Source organism: Lathamus discolor, chromosome 2 (genome assembly GCF_037157495.1).
Source record: "Lathamus discolor isolate bLatDis1 chromosome 2, bLatDis1.hap1, whole genome shotgun sequence".
NCBI classification, from domain to species: Eukaryota; Metazoa; Chordata; class Aves; order Psittaciformes; family Psittacidae; genus Lathamus; species Lathamus discolor.
The window spans coordinates 4,516,880-4,541,733 of NC_088885.1; the positions used below are offsets into that span (position 1 = coordinate 4,516,880).

The 24,854-nt window shown below is 44.3% G+C and overlaps 1 protein-coding gene across 5 annotated transcripts in view; it reads right to left on the minus strand.

Annotated features, from left to right (window-relative positions):
- Nucleotides 1-24,854, minus strand: part of MYRIP (myosin VIIA and Rab interacting protein) — a 201,690-nt gene that overhangs the window by 112,142 nt on the left and 64,694 nt on the right. For all 5 annotated transcript variants that reach the window (XR_010609766.1, XR_010609765.1, XM_065665520.1 and 2 more), the window contains exon 3: nt 884-1,105. Coding sequence is in view for 3 of the 5 variants with exons in the window: in XM_065665520.1 (XP_065521592.1) it covers nt 884-1,105 (222 nt within the window). In the remaining 2 variants the exon portion in view is untranslated. The remainder of the gene's footprint in view (nt 1-883; nt 1,106-24,854) is intronic.

Genomic DNA, 24,854 nt, shown 5'->3' on the forward strand with positions numbered 1-24,854 from the left:
GGGAACCACGAAGAATAAACTGTTATCTTTGTCACATTTGCTCAGCTGCTTTAGTCAACAATGGTCAAACTTAAACTACTAGGAATCAAGTTATTCCATTCACACTTCTTGTCTAAACGGGCCTTGGTCAGTGCTACATCACCACAGCTAAGGCTGCTTTTGGAACCTGGCCTGTAATGCAGACAAGAAGGACGATCACAGTCACCATCCATGGAATGGCCCCTTTGTTGCTACCACGTGTTTGCTTGAATTTGCTTTGGTTTTGTGGTGCTGCCTTTAAACGTTGTGGCTCTGTTAGCCTCAAAAGGGAGAGATAGCAAAACCCTGACACCCTCTACAAATGGAAGCCTGGCAACATATTCTTAACAGATGTTAAGAACTATAACAGGTTGCACTGCTGTTTTCATTGGTTACTTGCCAGTAAGCCCAAAGCATTCCTGCCAGTAAGCTGGCATTTCAAAAAGCACTCCAAAACACAGTCGCACCTGGATGATCCATTCACCAAGAGTTTTCCTTCCCCTCCTCACCTCTCCGTGGGATTTGCTGCAAACTGGATAACTGCCTTCCACCATCTGCGCTCAGGTCCCACGAGTAACCCAGGCATTTCAGCCCCCAGCCCTGCTCAGGCTAAATCCAGTTAATGCTTGCTGATTGACCAGACCAGCTAAGCAAGCCTGGAAAGTGCACCAAGTAACCAAACACTCTCAGAACAAATTAACCTCTATGGACATCAGGCACATCACACCTCGGGAACAAATCAACCCCTATACAAACAGGCACTTTGTGTCCTAGCCCGTCAGTGTTAACTACTGACAAACAGCAGGAAAGGCTCAGGTCAGGCCACGGCTGCTTTACACAGGTTGCTGAACAATAAGCCCCTTACCTTGCTTGCTGGCAGACGCTGCAAATCCAAGCCTTCTCCTTCTTCTGGTAAGAACTGCAGCTCTTGCAGATGTTGTACTTGCAGTCCTGGCACTGTCGCTTGCTGTTGATAAGGAATGTGAAAGGAGTACAGCAGCGAATACAGCAGTGCTCGTTGAACTTCTGCTGCTTGGACAGGATGCTGCACTTGTTACCCTCTTCATCCAACTTCTGCTTCATTTCACTGGAATGAAAAGCAAAAGAACAATGCAAATTTCAACAGGAAAATTCTCCTTCACTCTTCTCTTTCCACATCGTCACATTACACTCTTCGAATAACTGGTGCAGGTGTGAAATAAATGGCAGAAATGCATGTTCTAAATGCAGAATGGGAAGTAAAACCTCCTGTATTCCCTGGAGTTACCCATGGGGAATTCATCTAAATGCTTTGAGTCACGAACCAGGGAAAACAATCTCCTTTCACCCAGCTCCAGCAAGGGAGCCCTTAGGAGAGCTGCTCCAGGTACTCCAGCTGGGCACAGCCCCAGCATCATTTGAGGCTTCAGGGCTGCTTTCAGAACACTTTACAACTGAAAACTCAGCCTAGGAAAGTCAAAAGGCTCGGTGCACAGCAGCAGAAAATCTTACTGATGAGCAGGTTTGAAAACAGAAGTGCCAAGTTTGCTTTGTTCTGACCCAGTGGGGTCGTATTATTCATAATAGCTCCAATTTGTCAAGGGTGGTTAATCACATACTTCATTTCAGAGAGATTTGCGTGTTTTACCAGTTAGGACCAATGCTAAGCCAACTGCCAATTGTTTGTGAATTGTTGCAGACCCCTTCAAGTCTTTTGTATTCCAGCAGAACTCATTTATTAAGAAACAATAATTATAGAGCTCTCTGTGTATGTGTGCGGTATTGAGCCATTTGCTACCTCCCATTTTACACTGCTTTTGATATTTTTTAACTGAGGGAATATATATTCCATGGTAAGAGTAATAAAACACATGCAGAAGGAGCAGTTGTATAAGTAGACACGTCTACATCACACAGTTCCTGGCGCGTACAACTAGCATCTCCATTAAGAGACCAAAAAAAGCCCTAATTCATGAAAACCATGTGAAACAGAAGCTTATAGAACATACACATATTCATGCTTTCCAGTTCTCAGAATTAGTGGTGGCTACCTTACTATTTCCAATTGCTGATGAGAACCGCCCAGTAGAGTAGCACAAAACCCTAAACAGAATGCAAAGGTACCACAAGAGACAGAGTAAGCCGTATCTTGTGGTACATTTAAATTCTGCATGAAGAAAGAGTCTCAACATGCTGACTTATACTCAAATTAGTGCTGAAGTATCTTGCTAGAGGGGAAAAAAGAAAAGGAATACTCTTACTGCATACTTATTCAGGAACTCAAGCAAGATCATCTATAAGCATCTTCATGAGCCAAGCCTAGAATGTTAAAAGGACTCGCTTTGCTGACCTATACATCTCCTTTGCAATTTGTGCCTCAGATCCATCACTCATAATATAAACGGCTCATTTTATGGAAGTCTGATGGGTCAATTCTAAACCTCAAGTCTAAAGGGTAATCAAGGCAGTGCTCTAAAGCATAGCATTCTTGAACTTGTATATACATCATATTTAACCATATTCCTGCTCTACGCCTTTTATACATTTTAAACTCGAAACCAATATACGTTGCTGTTGTTTGCCCCCTGTACAAAGGTTTCTTACACCAGCTGCTCAAACCCAAGTTAATACTCTTTGGAACGTCAAGTAAAATAATCTTTCTTGAAGATTTCTGTCCAGATGGCAAAACTTCACCGGGTTTTCTGCATATTTACAGAATGTTGAAGGTGAAAAATGTGAGATTATCATGTCAGAGAGGGAAGTCTGAGCTATGCAAGTCAAACTGGCTTCCTTGGGTGAAGTGACAGAACTATCCCACACATTAAATGGGATGGTTAGAGTAGTTATGTTAGCTCCATTACCCCCTCCTACCACGGTACCACATAGGCAATCTCTCTAGGGAAACAGGAGAGGAAGTGAGCTGTTCCCACATCACTCCTCCGTCCACAGCACCCATCCTGCTCCACAGCAATGGAACGATACAACGCCATGCTGCTGCACAGAGGTCAGGCAGGAGCCCTAGACCCCAGGAGAGAAGCCGGTGAAGGTAAGTGCTATACGACAGAAGGAGAATTTCTGGCATAGAGAAGCATCAGCAGACCAAGATGCTGCAACCTTTGCTTCAGGTTGGAGACCCCAGGCAGCAGATGCTGCCCCTTCTCCCTGCCCAAGATGAGAACAGCTAAGGAGTCAAGGTCAGGATGAGCAGAGAAAGAAGAGACTTCGTTCTCATGCAGCTCTGTTATCTCCCAGAATTAATAACACTGGTATTTGGTGGTATCAGCCTGCACATTCAACATCAGCACGCTCAATGACATTTGAACCTTCACTAGGTTTCTTGTGAATGACAGTGAAATAAACTACAGAAGCAAAGCCACCTATTAAAAGCACTAAAACAATGCTCACACAATATAAAACCAGGCAGCTGCCTTCACAACAGAGCTAATAAAGCCCTATGCCTAGAAAAAGCTGAGCACACACTGAAGCCTTTACATCAATACAGGCATTAATTATATATCTCTTCTCTATCTGGCTGCCAACATTCATTACAGTGGTAGAACCTTAACATCATCAAGGCATCTGCCTCACTGTTAAATAGGACTAAAATAGGCCAATGATTAGCAAAGTCAGTAGGATAGGGTTGGAGAGGCTGGCAGAGAGACAGCATGACAGAAAAGGCCTCATTTCCAGAGGAAGCCAGGCAGAACACAAAAGAAAGCAATGCACATCCCTCTGATGGCTGTAACAAATCAAGGCCCTCGTGCACCGCCTGCCAAAGGCTGTTCTAGTTTCTATTAGGAGTCAAATGGCAAAAGAGACGGTCCATAGGACTTGGCAGCCAAAAGGCTGCACTCCACACTCTCTTTTGAAGCCAAACACAAGTTTCATATGAAGGCAAAGTGCTGCACAACACTCGAAAGCAACCCAGTGTGTCTGGTTTGAGGAAAATTACATAGGCAAAAGGAAAAGTAGGCTGTGGTTTACCCCCATGACTTCAGCTGGATGATTACTGTGAGCAGGATGATTAACATCAGATCCAATCTCAATACACTAGAGTTCGTAGTGCTGGAATTCAGGAGGTACAAGTTCATGTTCAAAGCATCCCGAGTTTGACAGTTTTAGACCGTACCTTCAACGTGTTCAAATGGCCTGGTGCAAGTAACAATGCTCTAAGGAAAGGAGGGCAGTCAACAGCACTGATGGGCATTCAGTGAGACTCACTTCCAAAAGGATGACGGCCATTTCCAAGAGGCAAGTTGAACACACAGCCATCACAAATGTTCCCTCTTCTTCACCATGCAACACCATTTCCCTCAACAAACACAAGGGAGATAGGACAGAGAAAAGAGGGAGAATGTGTGCACTCGTGCACTTACTGCCGCCAGCATTACTTCCCAAGGAGGGAATGTAATGTATTTAGAAGTATATATTTATAGGTCTATACACATATAATATGTGTGCAAATAAAACAAGCAAAAGAAGAAAAAGACCAAGCACAAAAGATTTCCCTTTTGTGGACAGGTTTGAAGAGTGGGAAGCGCAACTGAGAGAGTTTATTCACATCCCTTAAGTCATAGCTGATGGTGCTCAGCTATCAGGATTATGTGCAACAGCAACAAGGATCTGCAGAGGAGAGAGCTCCTGCTGTCTGACCGAATCTCACACTGTATTCCATTTTCCTTTTCAAGTGGCTGCATTTCAGTTTGCCTCCAAATACATAAGCAGCAAAGAATACTCCAGAGATACCCAACATGTCTGTCACCAAGATTAATTCTGTCAAAGAACACCGTACTGAACTGTAAGTTCAAAATATACAGATGCATATTCAGATTTTTCTAGAGGCTTGTATTAATTAATCTGCACCAGTTTGCATAATGAATATGTAATTAATTACAGTCAATGTTTTGGGTGGCTTCCCATACAAAGACAGGCTGAGAACACTGGGGCTGTTCAGCCTGGAGAAGAGAAGCTGCGTGGAGACCTCAGAGCAGCTTCCAGTGTCTGAAGGGGGCTACAAGGATGCTGGAGAGGGACTGCATCAGGGACTGTAGCGATAGGACAAGGGGTGATGGGTTCAAACTGAAACAGGGCAAGTTCAGGTTAGATCTAAGGCAGAAGCTCTGCCCTGTGAGGGTGCTGAGGCGCTGGCACAGGGTGCCCAGAGAAGCTGTGGCTGCCCCATCCCTGGCAGTGTTCAAGGCCGGGTTGGACACAGGGGCTTGGAGCAACCTGGTCTAGCGTAAGGTGTCCCTGCCCATGGCAGGGGTTGGAACTGGATGATCTTAAGGTCCTTTCCAACTCAAACCAGTCTGGGATTCTATGATGTAACATGCATTAGGCAGCTACAGTGCAGCACACCAAGCTCTGACAGTGTACAAGTCTTCCCGCCAGGCTCCCTAAAACCTGGCGCTCTGCTCTTTTCCAAGGCAACATCTCCAGCTATCATGTCATAGCCAGCTTACACTCGCCTCACATCAGTCTCCATTTCAAACTGCCTTTAAACTGGCACCTGCCAAAGTCCAGCTGATGAGGCTCCCACTTGCTCTGTTGCTTTCTTGGGTGATGGACAAATACACGTTTTCCTAACGTTCAACCACAGAATCACAGAATCCCAGACTGGTTTGGGTTGGAAAGGACCTTAAGATCATCCAGTTCCAACCCCATGCCATGGGCAGGGACACCTCACACTAGACCATGTAACCTTTTCTCTTTCCCAATAAAGAGTAGAGGTTATATCTATTCTAGCTGCCTGCACAGGAAAGGAGGGAAGTGGAGAGACAATGCTCCTAGGAGTTGCAAAAGAAATCCCATTTCCTTCACATCACTCTCCTGCTGAACAGGGAAGCAGCATCTTGACCACAAGTTATCAAAGATAGGCAGAAACTTTCTCCTTTAGTACCACAGATGAGGGCTTCTGTTTAAATTACATTTATGTCATAAAACAAGCTACCTTTTATCCACTTGGCACTGGAGCCCTTCATCCTTCAAGGACTAGTGAGCTGCAGAGTGCTTCTTCCCAGGGGAGCAGTGCTCTGCTCAGCCACGTAACCGGTTGTCTCACTTCTCTTCACCATCTCACCGCTCACGCCAGATTCAGCGCAGTCCATGAAGATCACCAATTTGTCTTAAAACTGGTTTTAATCTTCATTTGACCACTGTTAAGAGCCTTAAAACACTCTTTCCTTGCACAGAGAGAATGCCTTCATGACACTCTTCAAGCCAGGCACAATTCATACTCACCTACCCTTTATAATCACCTTCCCTTTATACTTACCCTTTATGCTTCTACCTACACATACAAGGTACTGAGGCGCTTTGCTTAGCATGAGATCTGTATTTCCACATGGTCTGGGAGCAGGTGAACAAGTTCTGATGTGCCAGTTCCCAGCCTTTCAGGTAAGTCATTTTCACCAGCCACAACTCCTGGTTTTCCACTCCCAGTCAAATCCAAGCCTGTTCTATTGGGATGGGAGTTTCCTTGGGATACAGAGGTCAGCTGTAAATACAAGTGCCAGCAATGCACTCTAAGCTACAGTGCTAGAGGACTAAGGGCTTTTCCTATTCTGAGGCTAAAGTGCACCCAGAATTCCTGTCTCTGCTCTCCTTAGAACCACCAGATGTGCCCCACTATATTCAATAAGGGCTAAACGCTGCCAGCAGGCTCATGCCACGATGACTTATTTACTCTCTAAGGGTTCAGTGTTCATTTCTTTTAGATGCCTCTTCTCCTCAGGCAGTATTCTTTTCCATCAGGACAGACATCTAACACAACTCCAGTCCCAGGCAGTGCTACACCATCACCACACACACCTTTTGTTTCTCTTATGTCTTTGCTAAACCGTCCCCGGTGATACTTTACTTGTTCTCTTAAAGAAGCAGAGCTCAGGATAGTACTATGCCCCTTTACAGCAAATGCTAACTTAATTCATTATCTTAAAATGATGGCCAAATTTTTCCTAAGCTCCTATCAATGCAGTCACAATTATGCCTCACGCTGCATTTAACACTTAGTATGTGTATTAGTATTCTGCACATTACTGGTGCTGTCAAAAAGCCATGGTTATATGCATACAAACACACTGCTTGCAACTGGGGAGCCTTCAAGGAGCACACATCACTTGAACCTGTGCAGAGGGGTATCGCTGCAGCAGCAGTAGCTGACAGTCAGCAGTGAGTGCATCAAAATTGGGGGGGGGGGGGGATAAAAAACTAACATCAAAGCCAACCACAAGCTTTGGTTGGGGGGACAGGAGATGGGGCACCTCAGCATTCGGCACTAAGAGGCACACAGAGAGTTATGAGTAAGTCACTCATCAAAAACCGGGAAGATGGGTATTTCACAGCCCAATTACTCCAAGTACAGCTGCATTCTTTTATCTAAAATCGTACAAGTATCTCCTAAGGGTATTTTCTCTTCGGCTTTTCATTTCTATAAAATTTAACTTCTACAAAATCCGTGGGTATGCCTATCAAATCTAGCTCTAATTTTCTTTCCTTCTCCTTTCAAAACCAGGAGCAAACACTGGGGGTGCTGTATATATGTTGGGGCACCTGAAGTGTGTACAGTTCTGCTGTTCCCAACGTCAGAAGGACATGGAGCTGTTGGAGCAAGTCCAGAGAAGGCCACAAGGATGCTCAGGGGCTGGAGCACCTCCTGTATGGAGACAGGCTGAGAACATTGGGGCTGTTCAGCCTGGAGAAGAGAAGCTGCGTGGAGACCTCAGAGCAGCTTCCAGTGTCTGAAGGGGGCTGCAAGGATGCTGGGGAGGGGCTCTTCATCAGGGACTGTAGTGATAGGACAAGGGGTGATGGGTTCAAACTGAAACAGGGGAAGTTCAGGTTAGATCTAAGGCAGAAGCTCTTCCCTGTGAGGGTGCTGAGGCACTGGCACAGGGTGCCCAGGGAAGCTGTGGCTGCCCCATCGCTGGTGGTGTTCAAGGCCAGGTTGGAGCAAGCTGCTCTAGTGTGAGGCGTCCCTGCCCATGGCAGGGGGTTGGAACTAGATGAGCTTTAAGGTCCTTTCCAATCCAAACCATTCTACGAGTCTATGTGCTAACCAATGATCTTGTCCCATTAAATTCTTTACAATTGTTGTCAAAGTCTTTCCCTTTTGTTGCCTGACTCAAAAGGCTATGATGACGTCCTGTTGCCCTTAAAAATCGATGCTAAAGATTCAGCCACTACTGGGCATTCAGACCTGACACTATGTCCACAACACACAGCACAAGGAAATCTTAAGAAGAAGTGGAGAGGCAAGGTAAGTTGACAGGTATGCAGCTTCAGTGCCATCAGAGGTCTCGTAGGATTTAGAAGCAAAGGATTCAGGAGCTTAGGATAACTTATGTTTACTTAAGGTGAAGTGAGGTACAAGAATAAAACCCTATTTCAGTGTTTTATTGAACAAGCCTTTGCAACAGCAATGTTGAGACTAAATGGACTCCGTATTACCGACTGAAATACTTCATCTGCCTCAATTGATGCTCCTTGGAGCTGAATGAATTCACACTGAACACAGATGTATACCCTGCCTTTAGAGAACGCACTTATCCTTCTACAACCTGAGACAGGAGTCTGAAAGGAGAAAATAAAATCAGTTACCTGCATAAATCATATCACAGACTCCGGAGACAATTTCCTTCTAAAAATGAATTAATACGACACTGTGGAAACACTGTTGGGTTTTGGGTTTTAGGCTTCTGATGTTGTTTGGCTTTGTGGGTTTGTGTGTGTGTTTGCTTTACATCTGCAGACATTTCTGATACTAGGAATTGACACGTTCATATTTCTTATCCAATACCATAAAATAAAGGTTGTGAAACCCAACCTGTGGTAGTTTTGTATCAAACACCAAACCAGTTAAAGTGCTCACAGAACCAGAAAAAAGTCAACATACTAAAAACCCCATCTCAGGCACTGCATTTGTTAGAGAGAGCACAGATTCAGCCAGCACTGAAGTAAATTGTGGTTCACTTGCCCCAGGCCAGTACCTTACTTGTACCAGGCTCTGTCCTAATCTGTGAACAATTTCATGCTCAGGTGAAGCCGTTTCACAAAAGGAATGATTGATGCTATAGTACTCTACAGGCTCGTGCTAGCGGTTCTTAAGGGAAGCTTCCTCTTATGTTGCTGGCACAAGCACCGTCAATCAGTGCCTACCATCAGTCGGAACTGACTGACGTATCAGGGTGTAGATAAAGGAAATAAATGATATACTGGTATAATTCAATTCCTTCTTCTCACTTTGTAAACACATAAGTTGTCAAAAGGCATTGTATTTAACCCCATTTTCTTTTGTCACCTTGGATATCACAGCAGCACGAACTGCACCATGTTTAACTGAAGGCTTCGAAATCAAGCAGGCAGATGAGGCAGCGAGGAAGCAGCAGCTTTGGAGTTACACAGCAGAGATGGAGGGAGCTCTAGGGACATCAGAAACCTCCACATGAAAGCTGCTATGATCTTTTCTAAGCAGCAGTGCTGTGAGCACAGACTCCTTTGCCCTCCAGTTCTAATACTGCCACGTGAGAAAAAATCTGTGGTTTAAGATAGTTTTCTCCCTTCACTCTTCTTTTGCATCTGCCCTTCTATCTCAGAGACCACTGTGCAGCCAGGTAGGGTGTTCTGAGGTTAAACACTTCCCCAATATTGGGAACCAGCATTTCTACTACAGGGGCAGGACCTTCTGGTTAATCCTGGGTTTAAATGATCCATTCAGAAGGGCCAAAAGGTACGCTACCATGTTGGACATCAACCACAAGTGATGACAAGCTAAAACGTTTTCCCCCTTTCTTATTACTACATCCACACTGAACCATTGACCATGACAATCTGAGCCTACACGGCCAGTTTTCATTCCCTTTATACAGCCCTACGCTGCAACTACATGGTAAAGTTTGAGTACCATTTACATTAGCAGCTTATGACACCTTCCTCTTAGATTACAAAGATGCACTACTTTGTATTATACTACCCTATCAAACATCCTAACAACCCTGCAAAGCATCCTTAGTTTAGCACCTTTCCCTGATTTCCTCCTTCCGATATCTGATAGTGATTTATAGTTATATAAATATTTGCTACATTCTCCTCTATCTCATTCCTGCTCAATAAATGTCATTTTGCTCTCCCAGAAGCACATTTCTGACTGCCTGTCTGGTATCTTTCTCTAACTAATATATCAATATTTCTTGCCTCTTTTCTTGGCTAATTTTAGTACAACTTTATCTTTCAACGTCCTTTCCAAATACTTCCCAGAAATATAAAGAAGTCCATAGAATTACACCGAACAACTACATACCACAGAGTTTATTTGACCTGGTAAACTCCACAACCTAAGAGCTTTCTGTACCCTAACATCTACTGGGGCTTATCCCACACGTTAAGCAGCCAAACTGTAGTTCTAAAAGTCTCTCTAATGCAGGTCTGTGCGGGTGCAGATCCTGAAGTCCACTTCCCTAATCCAGCTCTGCATGCTGCTGCCCATGCTCTCAACACATAGCAAATACGGTTCTTAGATATCCCACATAGCCTCTGCAATTCCAGCAGCTTAACCACCGCAAGCCCTGAAATTCCAAACAATCAACGTATGAGTCAAGAAACAGCAGCTTGATATCTAAGTCAATTTAAGCCTATAAACAATGATTTTCTTAAGTACAGAAACTGTCTGCAATACCCATGTAGGCTTTGTTTGCTTGTTTCAAAGTCAGACTTAGCAGCTTCAAATTACCACACTATTATACACAAGGAAGTATTTTGACAGACAAAAGAATCTGTTTTCACAGGATGTGTTTTATATTTAACGTGATACGTTACCCTGGTGCCTTTCAGCTCAACAATATTAACATGTTCTGGAAGCAGCATCGTATTCCTTTTTGCAATCCAGACAAATCTCTGCAAAAGGGTAGGAAAACACTGACAGCGCCTCTGCCTCTCCAGCAAACACGTGTATTAAAAGGTATTGGCATATGCTATTGATAAAGGAACACTAACAAAGACACAGTCTTCATTTAACGCTGTTAGGATCCTTCTCATGTCTCACAGTTCATGTTAACTTAATCCAGAAGCTTTTTATTAAGGGAATCTTTCTGCAGATTTAATAACATACTGCTATGTTAACGTATGAAAGAATAGACATTAATGGAATGCAACCACAACAGAGGTAAATCACTAATAATTTGGAATTTATTTGGAAAATAACGGTCTTCTTTTTTTGTAGCTGGGACTACAAGAGCAGCTATTTAGCTTTACCCAGTGCATCTGTGTGAGCATGCATGCGTACACATAAACTGCATTATTCCATATCCCTTGCAAAGGAATCTCACCCACCTAGCACTCTCCATACCCCATCCCCATGGAAACAGTCCTAAAGACTGTCCTTGAAAAGGCAATTCAGCTAGAGAAGAGGAAACCCAGCCAGGGTACCAGAGCAGTGGGATATTAAGGAACTAGTGATAAATTAAGGTCCTCTTGCGCAGATGCTCCTACAGCTCTACCTATCTCAGCAACTGTATGCCTTACCAGGGACACAGAAGGCTAATCACAGTCAGCCTTCCCAAGGGGAGAAAGGATGCAGGGAACATCAGAAACCTGCGGTTTTCATGCCTCCTTTCAGTCCACATGTGCTCTCTGCTTCTGCTCAATTAGGTATCTATCAATTTGAAGTACAGCAAATGTACCTCAGTAGGATGGTTTTGGTGCATTGCAAAACAACTGAAATAACCCAGAATCATTTTTGTTCTGATTTTTTGCTAATAAAAGAGTTGGAAATACTATTATTCAGTCCTTCTGTGGATAGTGCCATTCAGATGGCTTTCTCCTCTTTCCTCCCTGTTGGCATTCTCTCTCTTTAAGAGGAGGAGATGGAAGAGATATGGGTCTTGAGCAACATGGTCTAGCAGAAGGTGTCCCTGCCCGTGGCAGGGGGTTGGAACTGGATGAGCTTTAAGGTCCCTTCCAACCCAAACCAGTCTGGGACTGAGTGATTCTATGTCTCTTGTGGGGAGCTTCTGGCACAGCCAGACCCTAGACTTGGTTCACGTACTCTGCGCAGCCCCTCTGGCTCCATCTGAACTGGCGGAGAACTCAGCACACCAGGAGCTCATCAGGAGAAAAGTCACAAGGCTTGTGAATGGGCTTTTCAAAGCTTTCCTTGAAACAGCACACATGGGCAAAGCATACACAGGCTGTCCAACACACAGTCAATGGCTGAGAAAGCTGTTTCACCTGACAGATTTCCCCCTTGCAGGAAATATGAAGCTACGAAGATTCCCTTGATTGCAAGCTCAGTTCATTTTCTAACCAGTGCCACCACTATCTGTGTCCAAGAAGTACTTAAACTGTTCTACACATCCAGTTAAGCTTCCCAGCTCACTTGAATAGCTGAATCTATCTCTAGCTTTGCAGAAATACCAACTCGTGCCTCAAGGTTTGTGTTCTGGCACGGGAAGTTACAAAGACCAAATGCTGCATCCATCATGTCAGCAACTCTGCCACCTATATTTAAGTGAAGAAGCTACATCTCAAAGAAGCTGCTCTACCAAGCTTTCTGCTCTCCCACCTCCCACCCTTATGCAGCTTTTTTCGGAGCTCTCCTCATTCCTTTACATCTCCCATTTCATTGATGTTGGAGGAGGTGTATTCCGCCAACTGAAAAATCTCCATGAGAGCCACAGGAGGCCTTCAAAAACCACACCATCATTCACATTCCTCAGTCTTGTTTATCTGCTGAGAGGCCAAGAAAGCCAGATACCTGCTAGAGATGGTTTATAGAAACTCAGAGGCAGTACAACAAACAGGATGATCTGCGTCATACCTGTGCCACAGATGCTAAAACAAGGAAAACCTCCAGCATCTTACGATTACTTACTGATACCCACTTTGGCTTTGGCCTGCAACACATCGCCGGGTTCTTGCCATTGTGAAAAGGTACCCTTCAAGACTGTGTCCTGACAATCCACTGCTCCTGCTGACAAACAAAGGCTTTGCAAGCTGAACACAACTCCAGGAAGCATGTGGTAGATGCAGATGTATCCTAAGGGAGCTGAGTGCTTTGGAGCAGCCTTGTGAGCAAACAACAAGCAAAATGCTGCCTCAGATTAAGCAGGGATACTAAGAAAGAAAAGAAAGAGATGATGACTGATTGATCCCATCATTGCCATTCCTGCATGAATCTGAAGGCTCACATGGGACAGATCACTATCAGTTACACCCAGTAGCTAGCAAATATACAGACTAAACTCAAGAAACACCCAATAAATAAATAATCACAGAATCATTGAATGAACCGGGTTGGAAAAGCCCTTCAAGCTCACCCAGTCCAACCGTTCCCCAGCACTGCCAAGGCCACCACTGCCCCATGGCACTGAGGCCTCGTCTCCACGCTGTGTGAACACTTGCAGGGATGGTGACTCCAGCACTGCCTTGGGGTGGGAATTCCAATTATAGTGATGCTGTAAAAGCAAGCAGGAGTTGCAGAGATCTGTCAGCTGTACAGGGTCCAGCTAAACCCCCGAGCACAACCTCACCATTGGGTTTGGTCATCTGCGCTCTCTGGTCAGGACAAGTCTTTCAAAATCCCATGCGGAATGTTTTCAATCTGGGTAAGTCTGAAAGAAAAAGCTCACCAAATAAAACACAAATGCTCAATTCTTAATGGAGTATGATTTTCTTCATTAGCATCAAAAGAACCAATTCTTATTCAAATCCTTGTTATTTACCCATTACCATACCTGTATATCAAGATAAATATGCACAGGTGTATAGATACATGTGAATATTAAATCATACTTTTTGTGCACTTCATATATGGAGCTGGACAATTCAGGTCAGTTTTGGCTCCTCAGTTATGGATGTAGAATAACAGGTACTTTAAAGGAGTTTGGGTTTTAGTGATGGCTTAGCCCTTGAAAATCCATCCCTTAAATTTCTTCCTCTAATTCTTCTCCTCTCTTTGCATACCTCAAATTCAAATGATCCAAAAGCATGGATCAAGTAGAGCTTTTTACCCTCTATTGTTAATCAGATTAGTCACACCTCATTACCATGGGTTATAGAATCATAGACTCATAGAATGGTTTGGGTTGGAAAGGACCTCAAGATCATCCAGTTCCAACCCCCTGCCATGGACAGGGACACCTCTCACTAAACCATCCAACACAAGGCTTCATCCAACCTGGCCTTGAACACTGCCAGGGATGCACTATATTTTACCCAGAATATCTGTATCTTTTTGCTATCTTAAAAGCACATTGCAAATATCCAAGTAGGAGAAAATGTGCTGAAGTGAACAATTGCCTTTAAACTGCCTCTAAACTTCAGCATCTTTTCAAGAGTCTTCAATGACTTTAACTTCAAAATCCTTAACTCAAATATTTACTTACAACAGGGTAGAAATCCCCAGATTTACTATTGAATCAGAGGAAGAAAAAGGGCAGTTTGTCAAAGATCAAAGAACTAGAGATGCAGTCAGAAAAGCAGCAAGCTCCATAATTTGGATAAGCAATTCGAAATACGCATTATATGCCTGTAACGTTTGTGTGCATCCAATTCTAACAACCAAAAGTCCAACGCAACCCCTGAGAGCAAGTGTTTTAGTGAAGGAGGTCTTAGCATCTGTTCAGCAGAGCAGAAGTGACTCAGGTTTTGCTTTCCTGGTTTACCCTAGAATCATAGAATCATAGAATAGTTAGGGTTGGAAAGGACCTCAAGATCATCCAGTTCCAACCCCCTGCCATGGGCAGGGACACCTCACACTAAACCATCCCACACAAGGCTTTCATCCAACCTGGCCTTGAACACTGCCAGGGATGGAGCACTCACAACCTCCCTGGGCAACCCATTCCAGTGCCTCACCACCCTAACAGGAAAGAATTTCCTCCTTAGATCCAATCTAAACTTCCCCTGTTTCAGTTTTAACCCGTTACCCCTTGTCCTGTCACTACAGTCCCTGACGAAGAGTCCCTCCCCAGCATCCCTATAGGCCCCCTTCAGATACTGGAAGGCTGCTCTGAGGTCTCCACGCAGCCTTCTCTTCTCCAGGCTGAACAGCCCCAGCTTCCTCAGCCTGTCTTCATACGGGAGGTGCTCCAGCCCCTGATCATCCTCGTGGCCTCCTCTGGACTTGTTCCAACAGTTCCATGTCCTTTTTATGTTGAGGACACCAGAACTGCACACAATGCTCCAGGTGAGGTCTCACAAGAGCAGAGCAGAGGGGCAGGATCACCTCCTTCGACCTGCTGGTCATGCTCCCTTTGATGCAGCCCAGGATACGGTTGGCTTTCTGGGCTGTGAGCGCACACCCTACTTAAAAAGAAATAACAAAACCAAAATCATGGCACTTAAATTGAATCTGAGCCCTGATCCTCACATCTAAGGTAGATGGGGCTTTGCCCTTCACTGAAATAAGAGTGTAATTCAAGCCATTTAGCACAGCACACAAAACTTTGTCATGAAAGCAGGTGACCCGAGAGTTGTCAGCCCAAGAGTCACCTACTTCAGTACCTTCATATTACACAGTACATTACATACAGCAAGCGTAACAGAACCTGCTACTTGGAAGGAAGGAAAGAAGGAAGAGTAATGGCATTTATTTTCATCAGCAGGAAGGGTATTCCTAAGGTGTCTCTGGCACCTCAGTGCCAATGATCCTGCTATGCACTGTTTTATCAAGCCATTAAAAGTGTATCTTTAAGGGTGATTATATTGTTCAGAAGCTCAAGCTATGCAAGTTCCATTTAAATCACTGTAGAACACCCTCCACCTTGCACATATATTCATAATAAATCAAACTACTTAGGATTCAGCATTTTACCCAGGATACTGTTCCCAAATCATCAACAATTTATACTTGATTAATAACCGCTTTGTGGCTTCTTTTCCTTTCGTTCATCACCCTGCATGTTTTCAGGCCATCAGCTAACAGTATATATGCTCTGACACTGCTAGAAGAAACAACTACAACACCCACTTCCCTGCACGCTCCCCCCTGCCAAAAACCAACCCTATCCCAAACCAACCCTCATAATAGCATAAAGACAGTGTCCAAAACAAGCTTGATTGTTTCAGCAACTGGTCCAAATCACAGCAAAGACTCAAATCTGCCTTTAAAACCAGATATTCGACTAAATAACCTTTTACTCCCCTATTACTTTGAATCAGATAAGCTTGCTTTAGCAAGGAGAGGCAGGAGCAATGGACTGAGCTGTCACTAACAACAGACCTTCCACCAGATCTGATGTGAAGAAGATTTCACATCAATACATCCGCAATCTCAACCATATGCTTCTGAGAGATCACAGGGATGCTGTGTCTTCCTAAATACTGAGGCACACTATCACTCTACTCATACAAGCAAGCGGAAATCGAAGGGAGAAGCTGCTTTAAGTGTTATTTCCCTGTACGAGAGCTACTTGTTGTTAGTTCTCTTGCCTCTCTTTCCTCCCTCCTGTGTTTCTACCTCTTGCTAATGCAGCAGTCCACGCCATAATGGATGCAAGCGCCAACTCCACACACAACTGCTCTCAGGTGGGACTTTGTGCTCGTGCATCCAGAAAGAAGTCATGGAAACGGAAGAGTTTCTGAGAGCAGCAATAAATATCACCTTGGAGATGTGTGCCCGGTAACATTTACCTCGTCTTACATTAGGCCAAACTACACAGCAACGATTCCCATTTCACTTCATGATGCTAACAGAAAAGGAATCATGAGGGTGTCAATTCAGTATTGCCCTCTGAAAATGGATTTCACCATTGCAAAATGCTTATTCACTGAAATACCACTCAACACATTGGCCCTCTGTCACATTTATTACCCATATGAATTTTAAATCTGATTTCTAACAATTATCCCGCATTGCACTTCCTTAAGTAACAGCAAAATTCTAGCAGGTTTGCTTGGGTTTGGGTTTTAAGAGCAGAAATTCATTGGGGATTCACCAAAGTTTTTAATTTCATTCTTTTTTAGATTTCCAATAATCTTTTTCCAGCAATCTGAGTCAATTAAAAAAACCCTTTCTCCCTTAGGGCTTTCCATCAGCCTGCTGAGGAGTACAGCACCAAGTGCATTGCTTTTTACTAACTAGAGCACTGGCATTGTTAATTGTTGCCAGAGCCCAAAGAATTCATCATCACATTGCAAAGATCCCCTAAGACAGCACTGTATTGTCTATTAAAAAGATAATCAAGATGCTTCAGTGATTAGCCATGCCTTTTCCACACCAGCCCTAACCCACTTGTTTGAAGCAGGTGACGTATAGACTACTTACTACACACAGTACGTAGTGCTCTTGCTGCTGCTACTCACTCACGTTATCATCTCCTCCCTTCCTCTGGTTGTCTGAATGGCTCTCAGAATTAGGATTTTCACCCGTATTGAGCTTGAGAGGCTTTTAAACTTCTTAAACCTGATTTTTCCTAACTTCTATTTTGTGAGCTGGTGAAACAACAGTGAGCAATTTACCTCAATAGCTTCTCAGCCTTCACTTCAAAACCCAATCTTAGAATTACATTTCAACCACCTTTTTCCTTTGAAACTCATGTAATCAAAACCTGCTATCAGCATTACAATGGTTTGTCAAGGCTGCATCCCGGGCTGTCTGTAACAGGCTTTGAAGCTTACACATCCCTTCATTCTCCCTCACTGATCAGGGTACCTCCCTGCCTATTCTTCACATTGCTTCCTCCCATCTTGCAGTTTAGTGGCTAACAGTTGAGAAGTGATGGACTTCAGCTTAGGAAGTAAACTCCAAGATGGACTGTGGTCAATCTAACGCTTGGGTCAGGTATCTGACCAGGTGGGCAGGAGTCACTGGAACAAACAAGGTTTATTTGTAATGTCCCCCCCCTGCCCCTGGCTGTAGGAATAGTCTTATTCTTCAAAGAGCTAAAGTTGCTCTTGTATTGAGGAGTTGTAACACGGGATTTTGTTGCTTGCCAGTTTGAAAACCCTGCTAAATCTGAACCTCAGGATCATTTGGAAAATCATTTCCCTAGCCTAACCATGCACAGATGATGTTAGGATTTGTCATCAAAAGGAACTGCAAGAGCACTTAATTCTAAACCACCATTCGGTACCTTGTGCCCTCTCGTCTCTTCTGTAAGGCAAACTCTTTCACTCTCATGTTTCTTTTAACAAGAAAGCTGCTAATGAAAGCTCTCAGGATTATCTGTTAGCTCCTTTACTCATCAGAAGCAATGACTATTTTAGACAAGAAGGCACCTTCAGTTTGCGCAGTGGAATGGCAACACTATCAATGTTATCTTCCACTATGATTTCCAGGAAAGACATGGATCTGTTGGAGAGGGTCCAGAAGAGGGACACAAAATGATCAGAGGGATGGAGCAGCCCTGCTGTGAGGAAAGGCTGAGAGAGCTGGGGTTGTTCAACCTGGAGAAGGCTCCAGGGAGACCTTATTGTGGCCTTTCACTTCTTAAAAGGGGCCTATAAGAAAGATGAGGAGAGTTTTTACCAGTGCCTGTTGTGACAGGACGAGGGGTGATGGGTTTAAGCTAAAAGAGGGAGGTTGAGGCTGGATGTGAGGAAGAAATTCTGTACAATGAGGGTGGTAAAACCCTGGCACAGGTTGCCCAGAGAGGCGGTGGATGAACCATCCCTGGAGACATCCCAGGCCAGGCTGGATGTGGTTCTGGGCAGCCTGGTCTGGTTGAAGATGTCCCTGCTCATTGCAGGGGGTTGGGCTGGATAAGCTTGGAAGGTCCCTTCCAATCCAAACTATTACATGAGTCTATGAATTCCTGCAGCATCCAGTACTTACTCTGCATCAGAGCAGCTTTTGCTGAGGGATCTTCCACCCAACTATTTCCACATGTTTTCAGTCTAGACACAGGACTGATAAGGGACCTGCCTGGGTTCCCTTATGTAGATGACACTGCCCAGTATTTGTCAAAGGGCCAAAAAGAAGAAAAAAGAAGAAATGAAAGAAAGGAAAAAAACCCAATCCTGCCAGAGCTTGAAATAAAACCTTCACCTACATCCTTGCAGACACCTTAAACTTTACCTAATCTAAACCCTTCTACCGCTTCTTGTCTTTCATTTCCAAACCATCATTTAACAGCTAAAGAAGACCTTTAATAGGAAGCCTCACATGCCTCTAGCCAAAGCTGAAAATTCACCATTTGCTCCTTCTTATATCCAGCTGCAGTTTCCAATCTACAACTCTTTTACTTCTAAGCTCCGGAGAACATCATCACCTTTTCTTCATCTTTTTCTTTTTTCTAATAGGATTTTTTCAGAAGCTTTTGGAAATCAAAAGAAATTCATCTTATGGAGTCAGGCAGAGCAAATAGCAAAATGGGTCAGGACTAGAAACGGACTCTGCCACCTGGAGCTGGATTGAAACTAAATGCGCTGCCTTCCATTTTTAAATACTTTAACAAACACTAATCATAGACACAGACTGGTTTAGGTTGGAAGGGTCCTCAAAACTCATTCAGTTCCACCATCCTGCCATGGGGCGGAGACACCTCACACCAGACCAGGTTGCTCCAAGCCCCTGTGTCCAACCTGGCCTTGAGCACTGCCAGGGATGGGGCAGCCACAGCTTCTCTGGGCACCCTGTGCCAGCGCCTCAGCACCCTCACAGGGAAGAGCTTCTGTCTTAGATCTAACTTGAACTTCCCCTGTTTCAGTTTGAACCCATCAAACATCCTGACAACCCAGCGAAACATCCTTACAGTTTATCACCTTTCTTACACCCCTTCCCTGATTTCTTCCTTCCCACATTCCTGGCTATGAAGAATCCTCTTTACTGCTGGCAGTAGGAAGGCTGCTTACTCTTCCCAGGCCAACTCCTTCAAACTGTCCCACAACTCCTTTTCAGGCTGCAAACAACGATCTGAGAAGTGCTGCTCCCAGTCTCCCTGCCAAAAGCTGTTCTGCATCTCTGACTGTTCTTTGTGTCTTTCCAGTCCTAGGAGTCTTCTAGGTAAAGATCAAGACGCTGGCATACAATAAACACAGTATTTCCTATTCCTTTCACACTAACTCTTAGATGTTCTATTTGCACTTTGGTCACCATCAACTATTGACTTTGTGTGTGCAAGAAGAACTTACCATGACTGATGCTGAGATCTCTTTTCCCAATAGACCCCACTGGTGCACCTGTGTATTTGAGGGCATATGTTACGTATGGTAACACTAGTGTATTTTATTTGTGTAGATGCATACACATGTATAAAAAACCATGTGAATTGACCAACACTTAACTCACGTGCTGCTCTGCTGCCTTGTCACTAAGTCTCTCGGCAACTTTGCTCAGCAAAGTTGGTCATTTCACTATTTCTTCTTTTTGTTCTGGAATAACACCACAGCTGTTAATGGAAACCCACCAATAATGTGACACTGAGGAAAGTGATCCTTTAGTCCTGGTTTTCACCCTATTTGGATTGTTCAAAATCCATGAAATACATTCCCTCTTATTGTTCAACAGCTCCCTTTCCTCAAGAGCCTCCCCTGAGTGAACTCATTGGAAACCTCTGAAATCCAAGGGTAGCACAGCAACTTGATCGCCTTCATTTTTCTTGGCTCCTTTAAGGCCCTGTGCTTGATTTGCAAGGAACAACTTTGCTCTCTCCAAAACCATGTTGATTCCTCCCCAGTATCCCTGGTGTGAGCATGACTGTTTTCCTTATCAACTTGGTCATTCATTCCGTGTACAAGTCAGCCTTCCTGGTGTGCAGTTCTCCTGTTCCTACATCCCCTTTTAGAAACCAGCATCACGGATCGAATCCATTTTCCTGGTAGCAAGAACAATTTAGGAGACAGTTTTCGTATCACAGTTCACCAATTTCATATCCGAGTTCCTGTGGAACCTGCAAGCAATTGCCATCTGCTCCTGGAGACCAATTTCTCTTCTTCTTTAGTGATTTAGTCTAAAGCTTCCTCTCGGCACTTCCAGTTAAGGCAGACCTTCACACAGTGAGACTGATGTGAAAACTCGCCTTAACACTGCTCCTTGTCCATCCTCCTCTTTAGAACTGCAAACTCACTCCCAGGCCCTCTGGAAAGTTTCCTCCTCCTGGTATCTGCACAGAAGTCTTAAAGGGTGCTTTTGCAGTCTTAATTCACTGCCAAGGTCAGTCACGCGTGCTGTAGAGACCAAAGGAAGTCATCAAAATGGAATTGCTAGGCATTCCGCACGGAAACTTCACTCGAATTTCAAATCCTAGCAATAGGCTGCTTCCTCTCCTTCACTAACCATTTTGAGGACCAAAGCTCCAGTTAATACTAACAAGATACTTGTTGCCACCTGAATTGATGCAAATGGGAGAGTTTACACCGCCAAAGCATCATTTCTGCTTTCCTGCAAATTCAGCAAACATGAATTGCTTTGGTTCTAACCTGTTCAACCTGCAGAAGAGAAGCTGTGTGGAGACCTCAGAGCAGCTTCCAGTATCTGTGATTCTGCTTGCTAAAGCCTTCTCCATAAAGGAGCTTTATTTTCCTTGTAAAAGTTTGAACTACCAAAGCTGCAGCCAAATGTTTTGCTCAGATTTTCAAAATCGAAAGGGGAGCTGTCTGCATGAAATTCTTCTCATATGAGACAAAACACATTCCAATGACATGCCGAAAAGTACTTCAGAAATAACCTACTGTCACTGACTTACAAAAGGGCACCATCACCTACACAGGAGCTTTCAAATGTTTGGAAAAAAATATAACCCTGTATTCATGGAACATAGAATCCCAGATTGGTTTGGTCTGGAAGGGACCTTAAAGCTCATCCAGTTCCAACCCCCTGCCACAGGCAGGGACACCTCACACCAGACCAGGTTGCTCTAAAAACCACCTACCTGGCCTTGAACATTGACAGGGATGGAGCATTCACCACTTCTCTGGGCACCCTGTGCCAGCGCCTCAGCACCCTAACAGGGAAGAGCTTCTGCCTTAGATCTAACCTGAACTCCCCCTGTTTCAGTCTGAACCCATCACCCCTTGTCCTATCGCTACAGTCCCTGATGTAGAGTCCCTCTCCAGCATCCTTGTAGCCCCCTTCAGACACTGGAAGCTGCTCTGAGGTCTCCACGCAGCTTCTCTTCTCCAGGCTGAACAGCCCCAGTGTTCTCAGCCATGTCGAACATCCTGAATTCCTGCACAGCTGATGCTAAGATGAACAGCAGCAGTAATGAACGCTGCGCTGTGATTTTTTCATTACTGAGTAATTCACTTTCAAAGTCATTAGGCAATTTCATATTGTTCAAAATGAGCTGCTGCTTCGCATTCCTCACTTCAGCCTTACTTATGCAATCCTGCAAAAGCAGATCCCTCTGGTTTCCAAGAATAGTTTTCCTGAGTATACAATTAACAAAGCAAGAACCCAGGGGGTTCTGCAAGTGACAGACTGCTGCTTATTGATTATTATTTCTCCTGCAAACCTTATTATTCCACCCCTAAACCTTATTAACTAAGGTCCTGCGCAACACTAAGAAAATAAAGACTGAAAGTAATATTTTGCATGTGCTCCTGATTGTGTACTGTAAAGTTCTGCTGTGTTACCTGCTCCAGAAAATCACGTTAGATGCTTACTTCATGAATTTCCTCACCTGCCAACAGTGCAAAGAAGGCCCCTACATGAAAGAAGTTCATTTATATCAAAGGTTATCATTAAGCACAGCTTGGCAAACGATACTGCAATTACCATTATATTGGCTTTCATCAGCAAAAGAAGACAGCAAGAATGTATCTTACTACTAAGCATTCTATGACTTAATGCTGTGACATTTGCTCTGCTTTTTGAGCTTGCAGGAAGGCAACATAAATGTTTATAGAATCAGAGAATCAACCGGGTTGGAAAAGCCCATTAAGCTCCTCCAGTCCAACCGTTCCCCTGCACTGCCAAGGCCACCCCTGCCCCATGGCACTGAGGCCTCGTCTCCACGCTGTGTGAACACTTGCAGGGACGGTGCCTGCAGCCCTGCCCTGGGAAGTTTAATTTAACTGTCAAGGTATTCAATGTAAATTCAGCTGCAGTATTGGTTTCCATTAAGCCAATCTGTTACATTTTGGACAGATTTACTGTAATGCTATAGGAGATTTCACCATCAGAAGGTATTGAGAAAGCTCTCCTAGGAAACCTTCAACAGGCATGAAGTGCACAGAGCAGCTCACCAAACAGGGAAGCAGGCAGAAGCCTTTATAAGTGGTGTGAGTCACATAATCCCAGACTGGTTTGGGTTGGAAGGGACCTTAAAGCTCATCCAGTTCCAACTCCCTGCAACAGGGACACCTCACACCAGACCAGGTTGCTCCAAGCCCCTGTGTCCAACCTGGCCTTGAACACTGCCAGGGATGGGGCAGCCACAGCTTCTCTGGGCACCCTGTGCCAGCGCCTCAGCACCCTCACAGGGAAGAGCTTCTGCCTTAGATCTAACCTGAACTTCCCCTGTTTCAGTTTGAACCCATCACCCCTTGTCCTATCGCTACAGTCCCTGATGAAGCATCCCTGTAGCCCCCTTCAGACACTGGAAGCTGCTCTGAGGTCTCCACACAACTTCTCTTCTCCAGGCTGAATGTTCTCATCCTGTCTTCATATGACCAATATCAAATTATTCTATGATAACAAAATGCATCATATTAGAAATACATACTTTTTGATTGCAAACAGCTATGTAACCTTGCAAAAAGAAGACAGAAAACTGGAAAAGTCACAAGCAGCACAACAGGACAGGACTGCTCCATTTGATCTGTATGGAAAGTTACATGAATGCCAGGATAAAAACTAGAGATAAAGCAACATTCAAGAAGTTGCAGTCTTTTTTACAAAACCAGTTTACTCACATCTTCTTTTTAAACTGATGCATCTTTAATGAATTAGCATCTTAGGGATGCTACGACACGGCCCTCCATCAGCGCAAGTACTTGTTTCTCAACCACATTTTTAATGGAGCTGGTTTCAAGCATGTAACAAACAGCTCCATCTACTGCAGAGCAAGGAAAGCATTTCCCAGATGTACGTTTCCAGCCTGTGGCAAGTACAACAGATCTCTCACATCCCTCTTCCATCTGCCACTTTGTCATGAAGGGCTATGTCTGAAAAGCCTTCATCTCGAAGCAAAACAGAAGAATCAGCCATACAATATCCCACTCAAAGGTTCTCCAGATCTCCTGTAGGCAGCGCAGGGTCCCCATCCCAGCCATAAGAAACACACTGAGATGCAAACCCTCCCACTCAATTCCTGACACAGAGCCCTAGGAGAGAAGGGAAAGGCGCTCCCCAGCAGGTCCTGCTTTCTTGATGTCTTGCAGGAATAGCTGCTTCTCACTGCTAGGGTCTGTCTTTCAGTGAGAAAAACACCTCTGACTGAGAAACACACAAGCACCACGCAGGGCAAATCAGAGCTTGACTCAATCTGTTGTGGGCTTCTGCATTTGGAACATTCAGGCTGCTTGAGAACGAGAAAGAGTGTATCCAGAAACAGGAAAAGACAGCTTGAGCTTGAGTATTCTGCTGCCGTGAGGAATAACACTGGACCAACCCCTACCAAATCAAGGAGCAAAATCCACCTGATCAGTTCCCAGCCTCACGGTAGTTCAGCTGTTTTGATGCACTGGTGAGACTTCTACAGAGCTTTTCCAAGTGAAACTCCCCTGGTAAGCACACCAATTATGAATGGGGAAGGAGGAAAGACTGTACTCCTTTTCCTTTCAAGAAACAGAAAAGACATTCAAATACTACAGTCATGTGAAACTCACCAAACCACAACTTGTGACCCTAGAGACTACACCCATACAAACTATGCTCTGCAACTCAGAAGGCTCTTCAAAGGATCTCAAAGTAGGAAAAAGTAAGTTTCATAGAATACCCGACTGGTTTGGGTTGGAAGGGACCTTAAAGCTCATCCAGT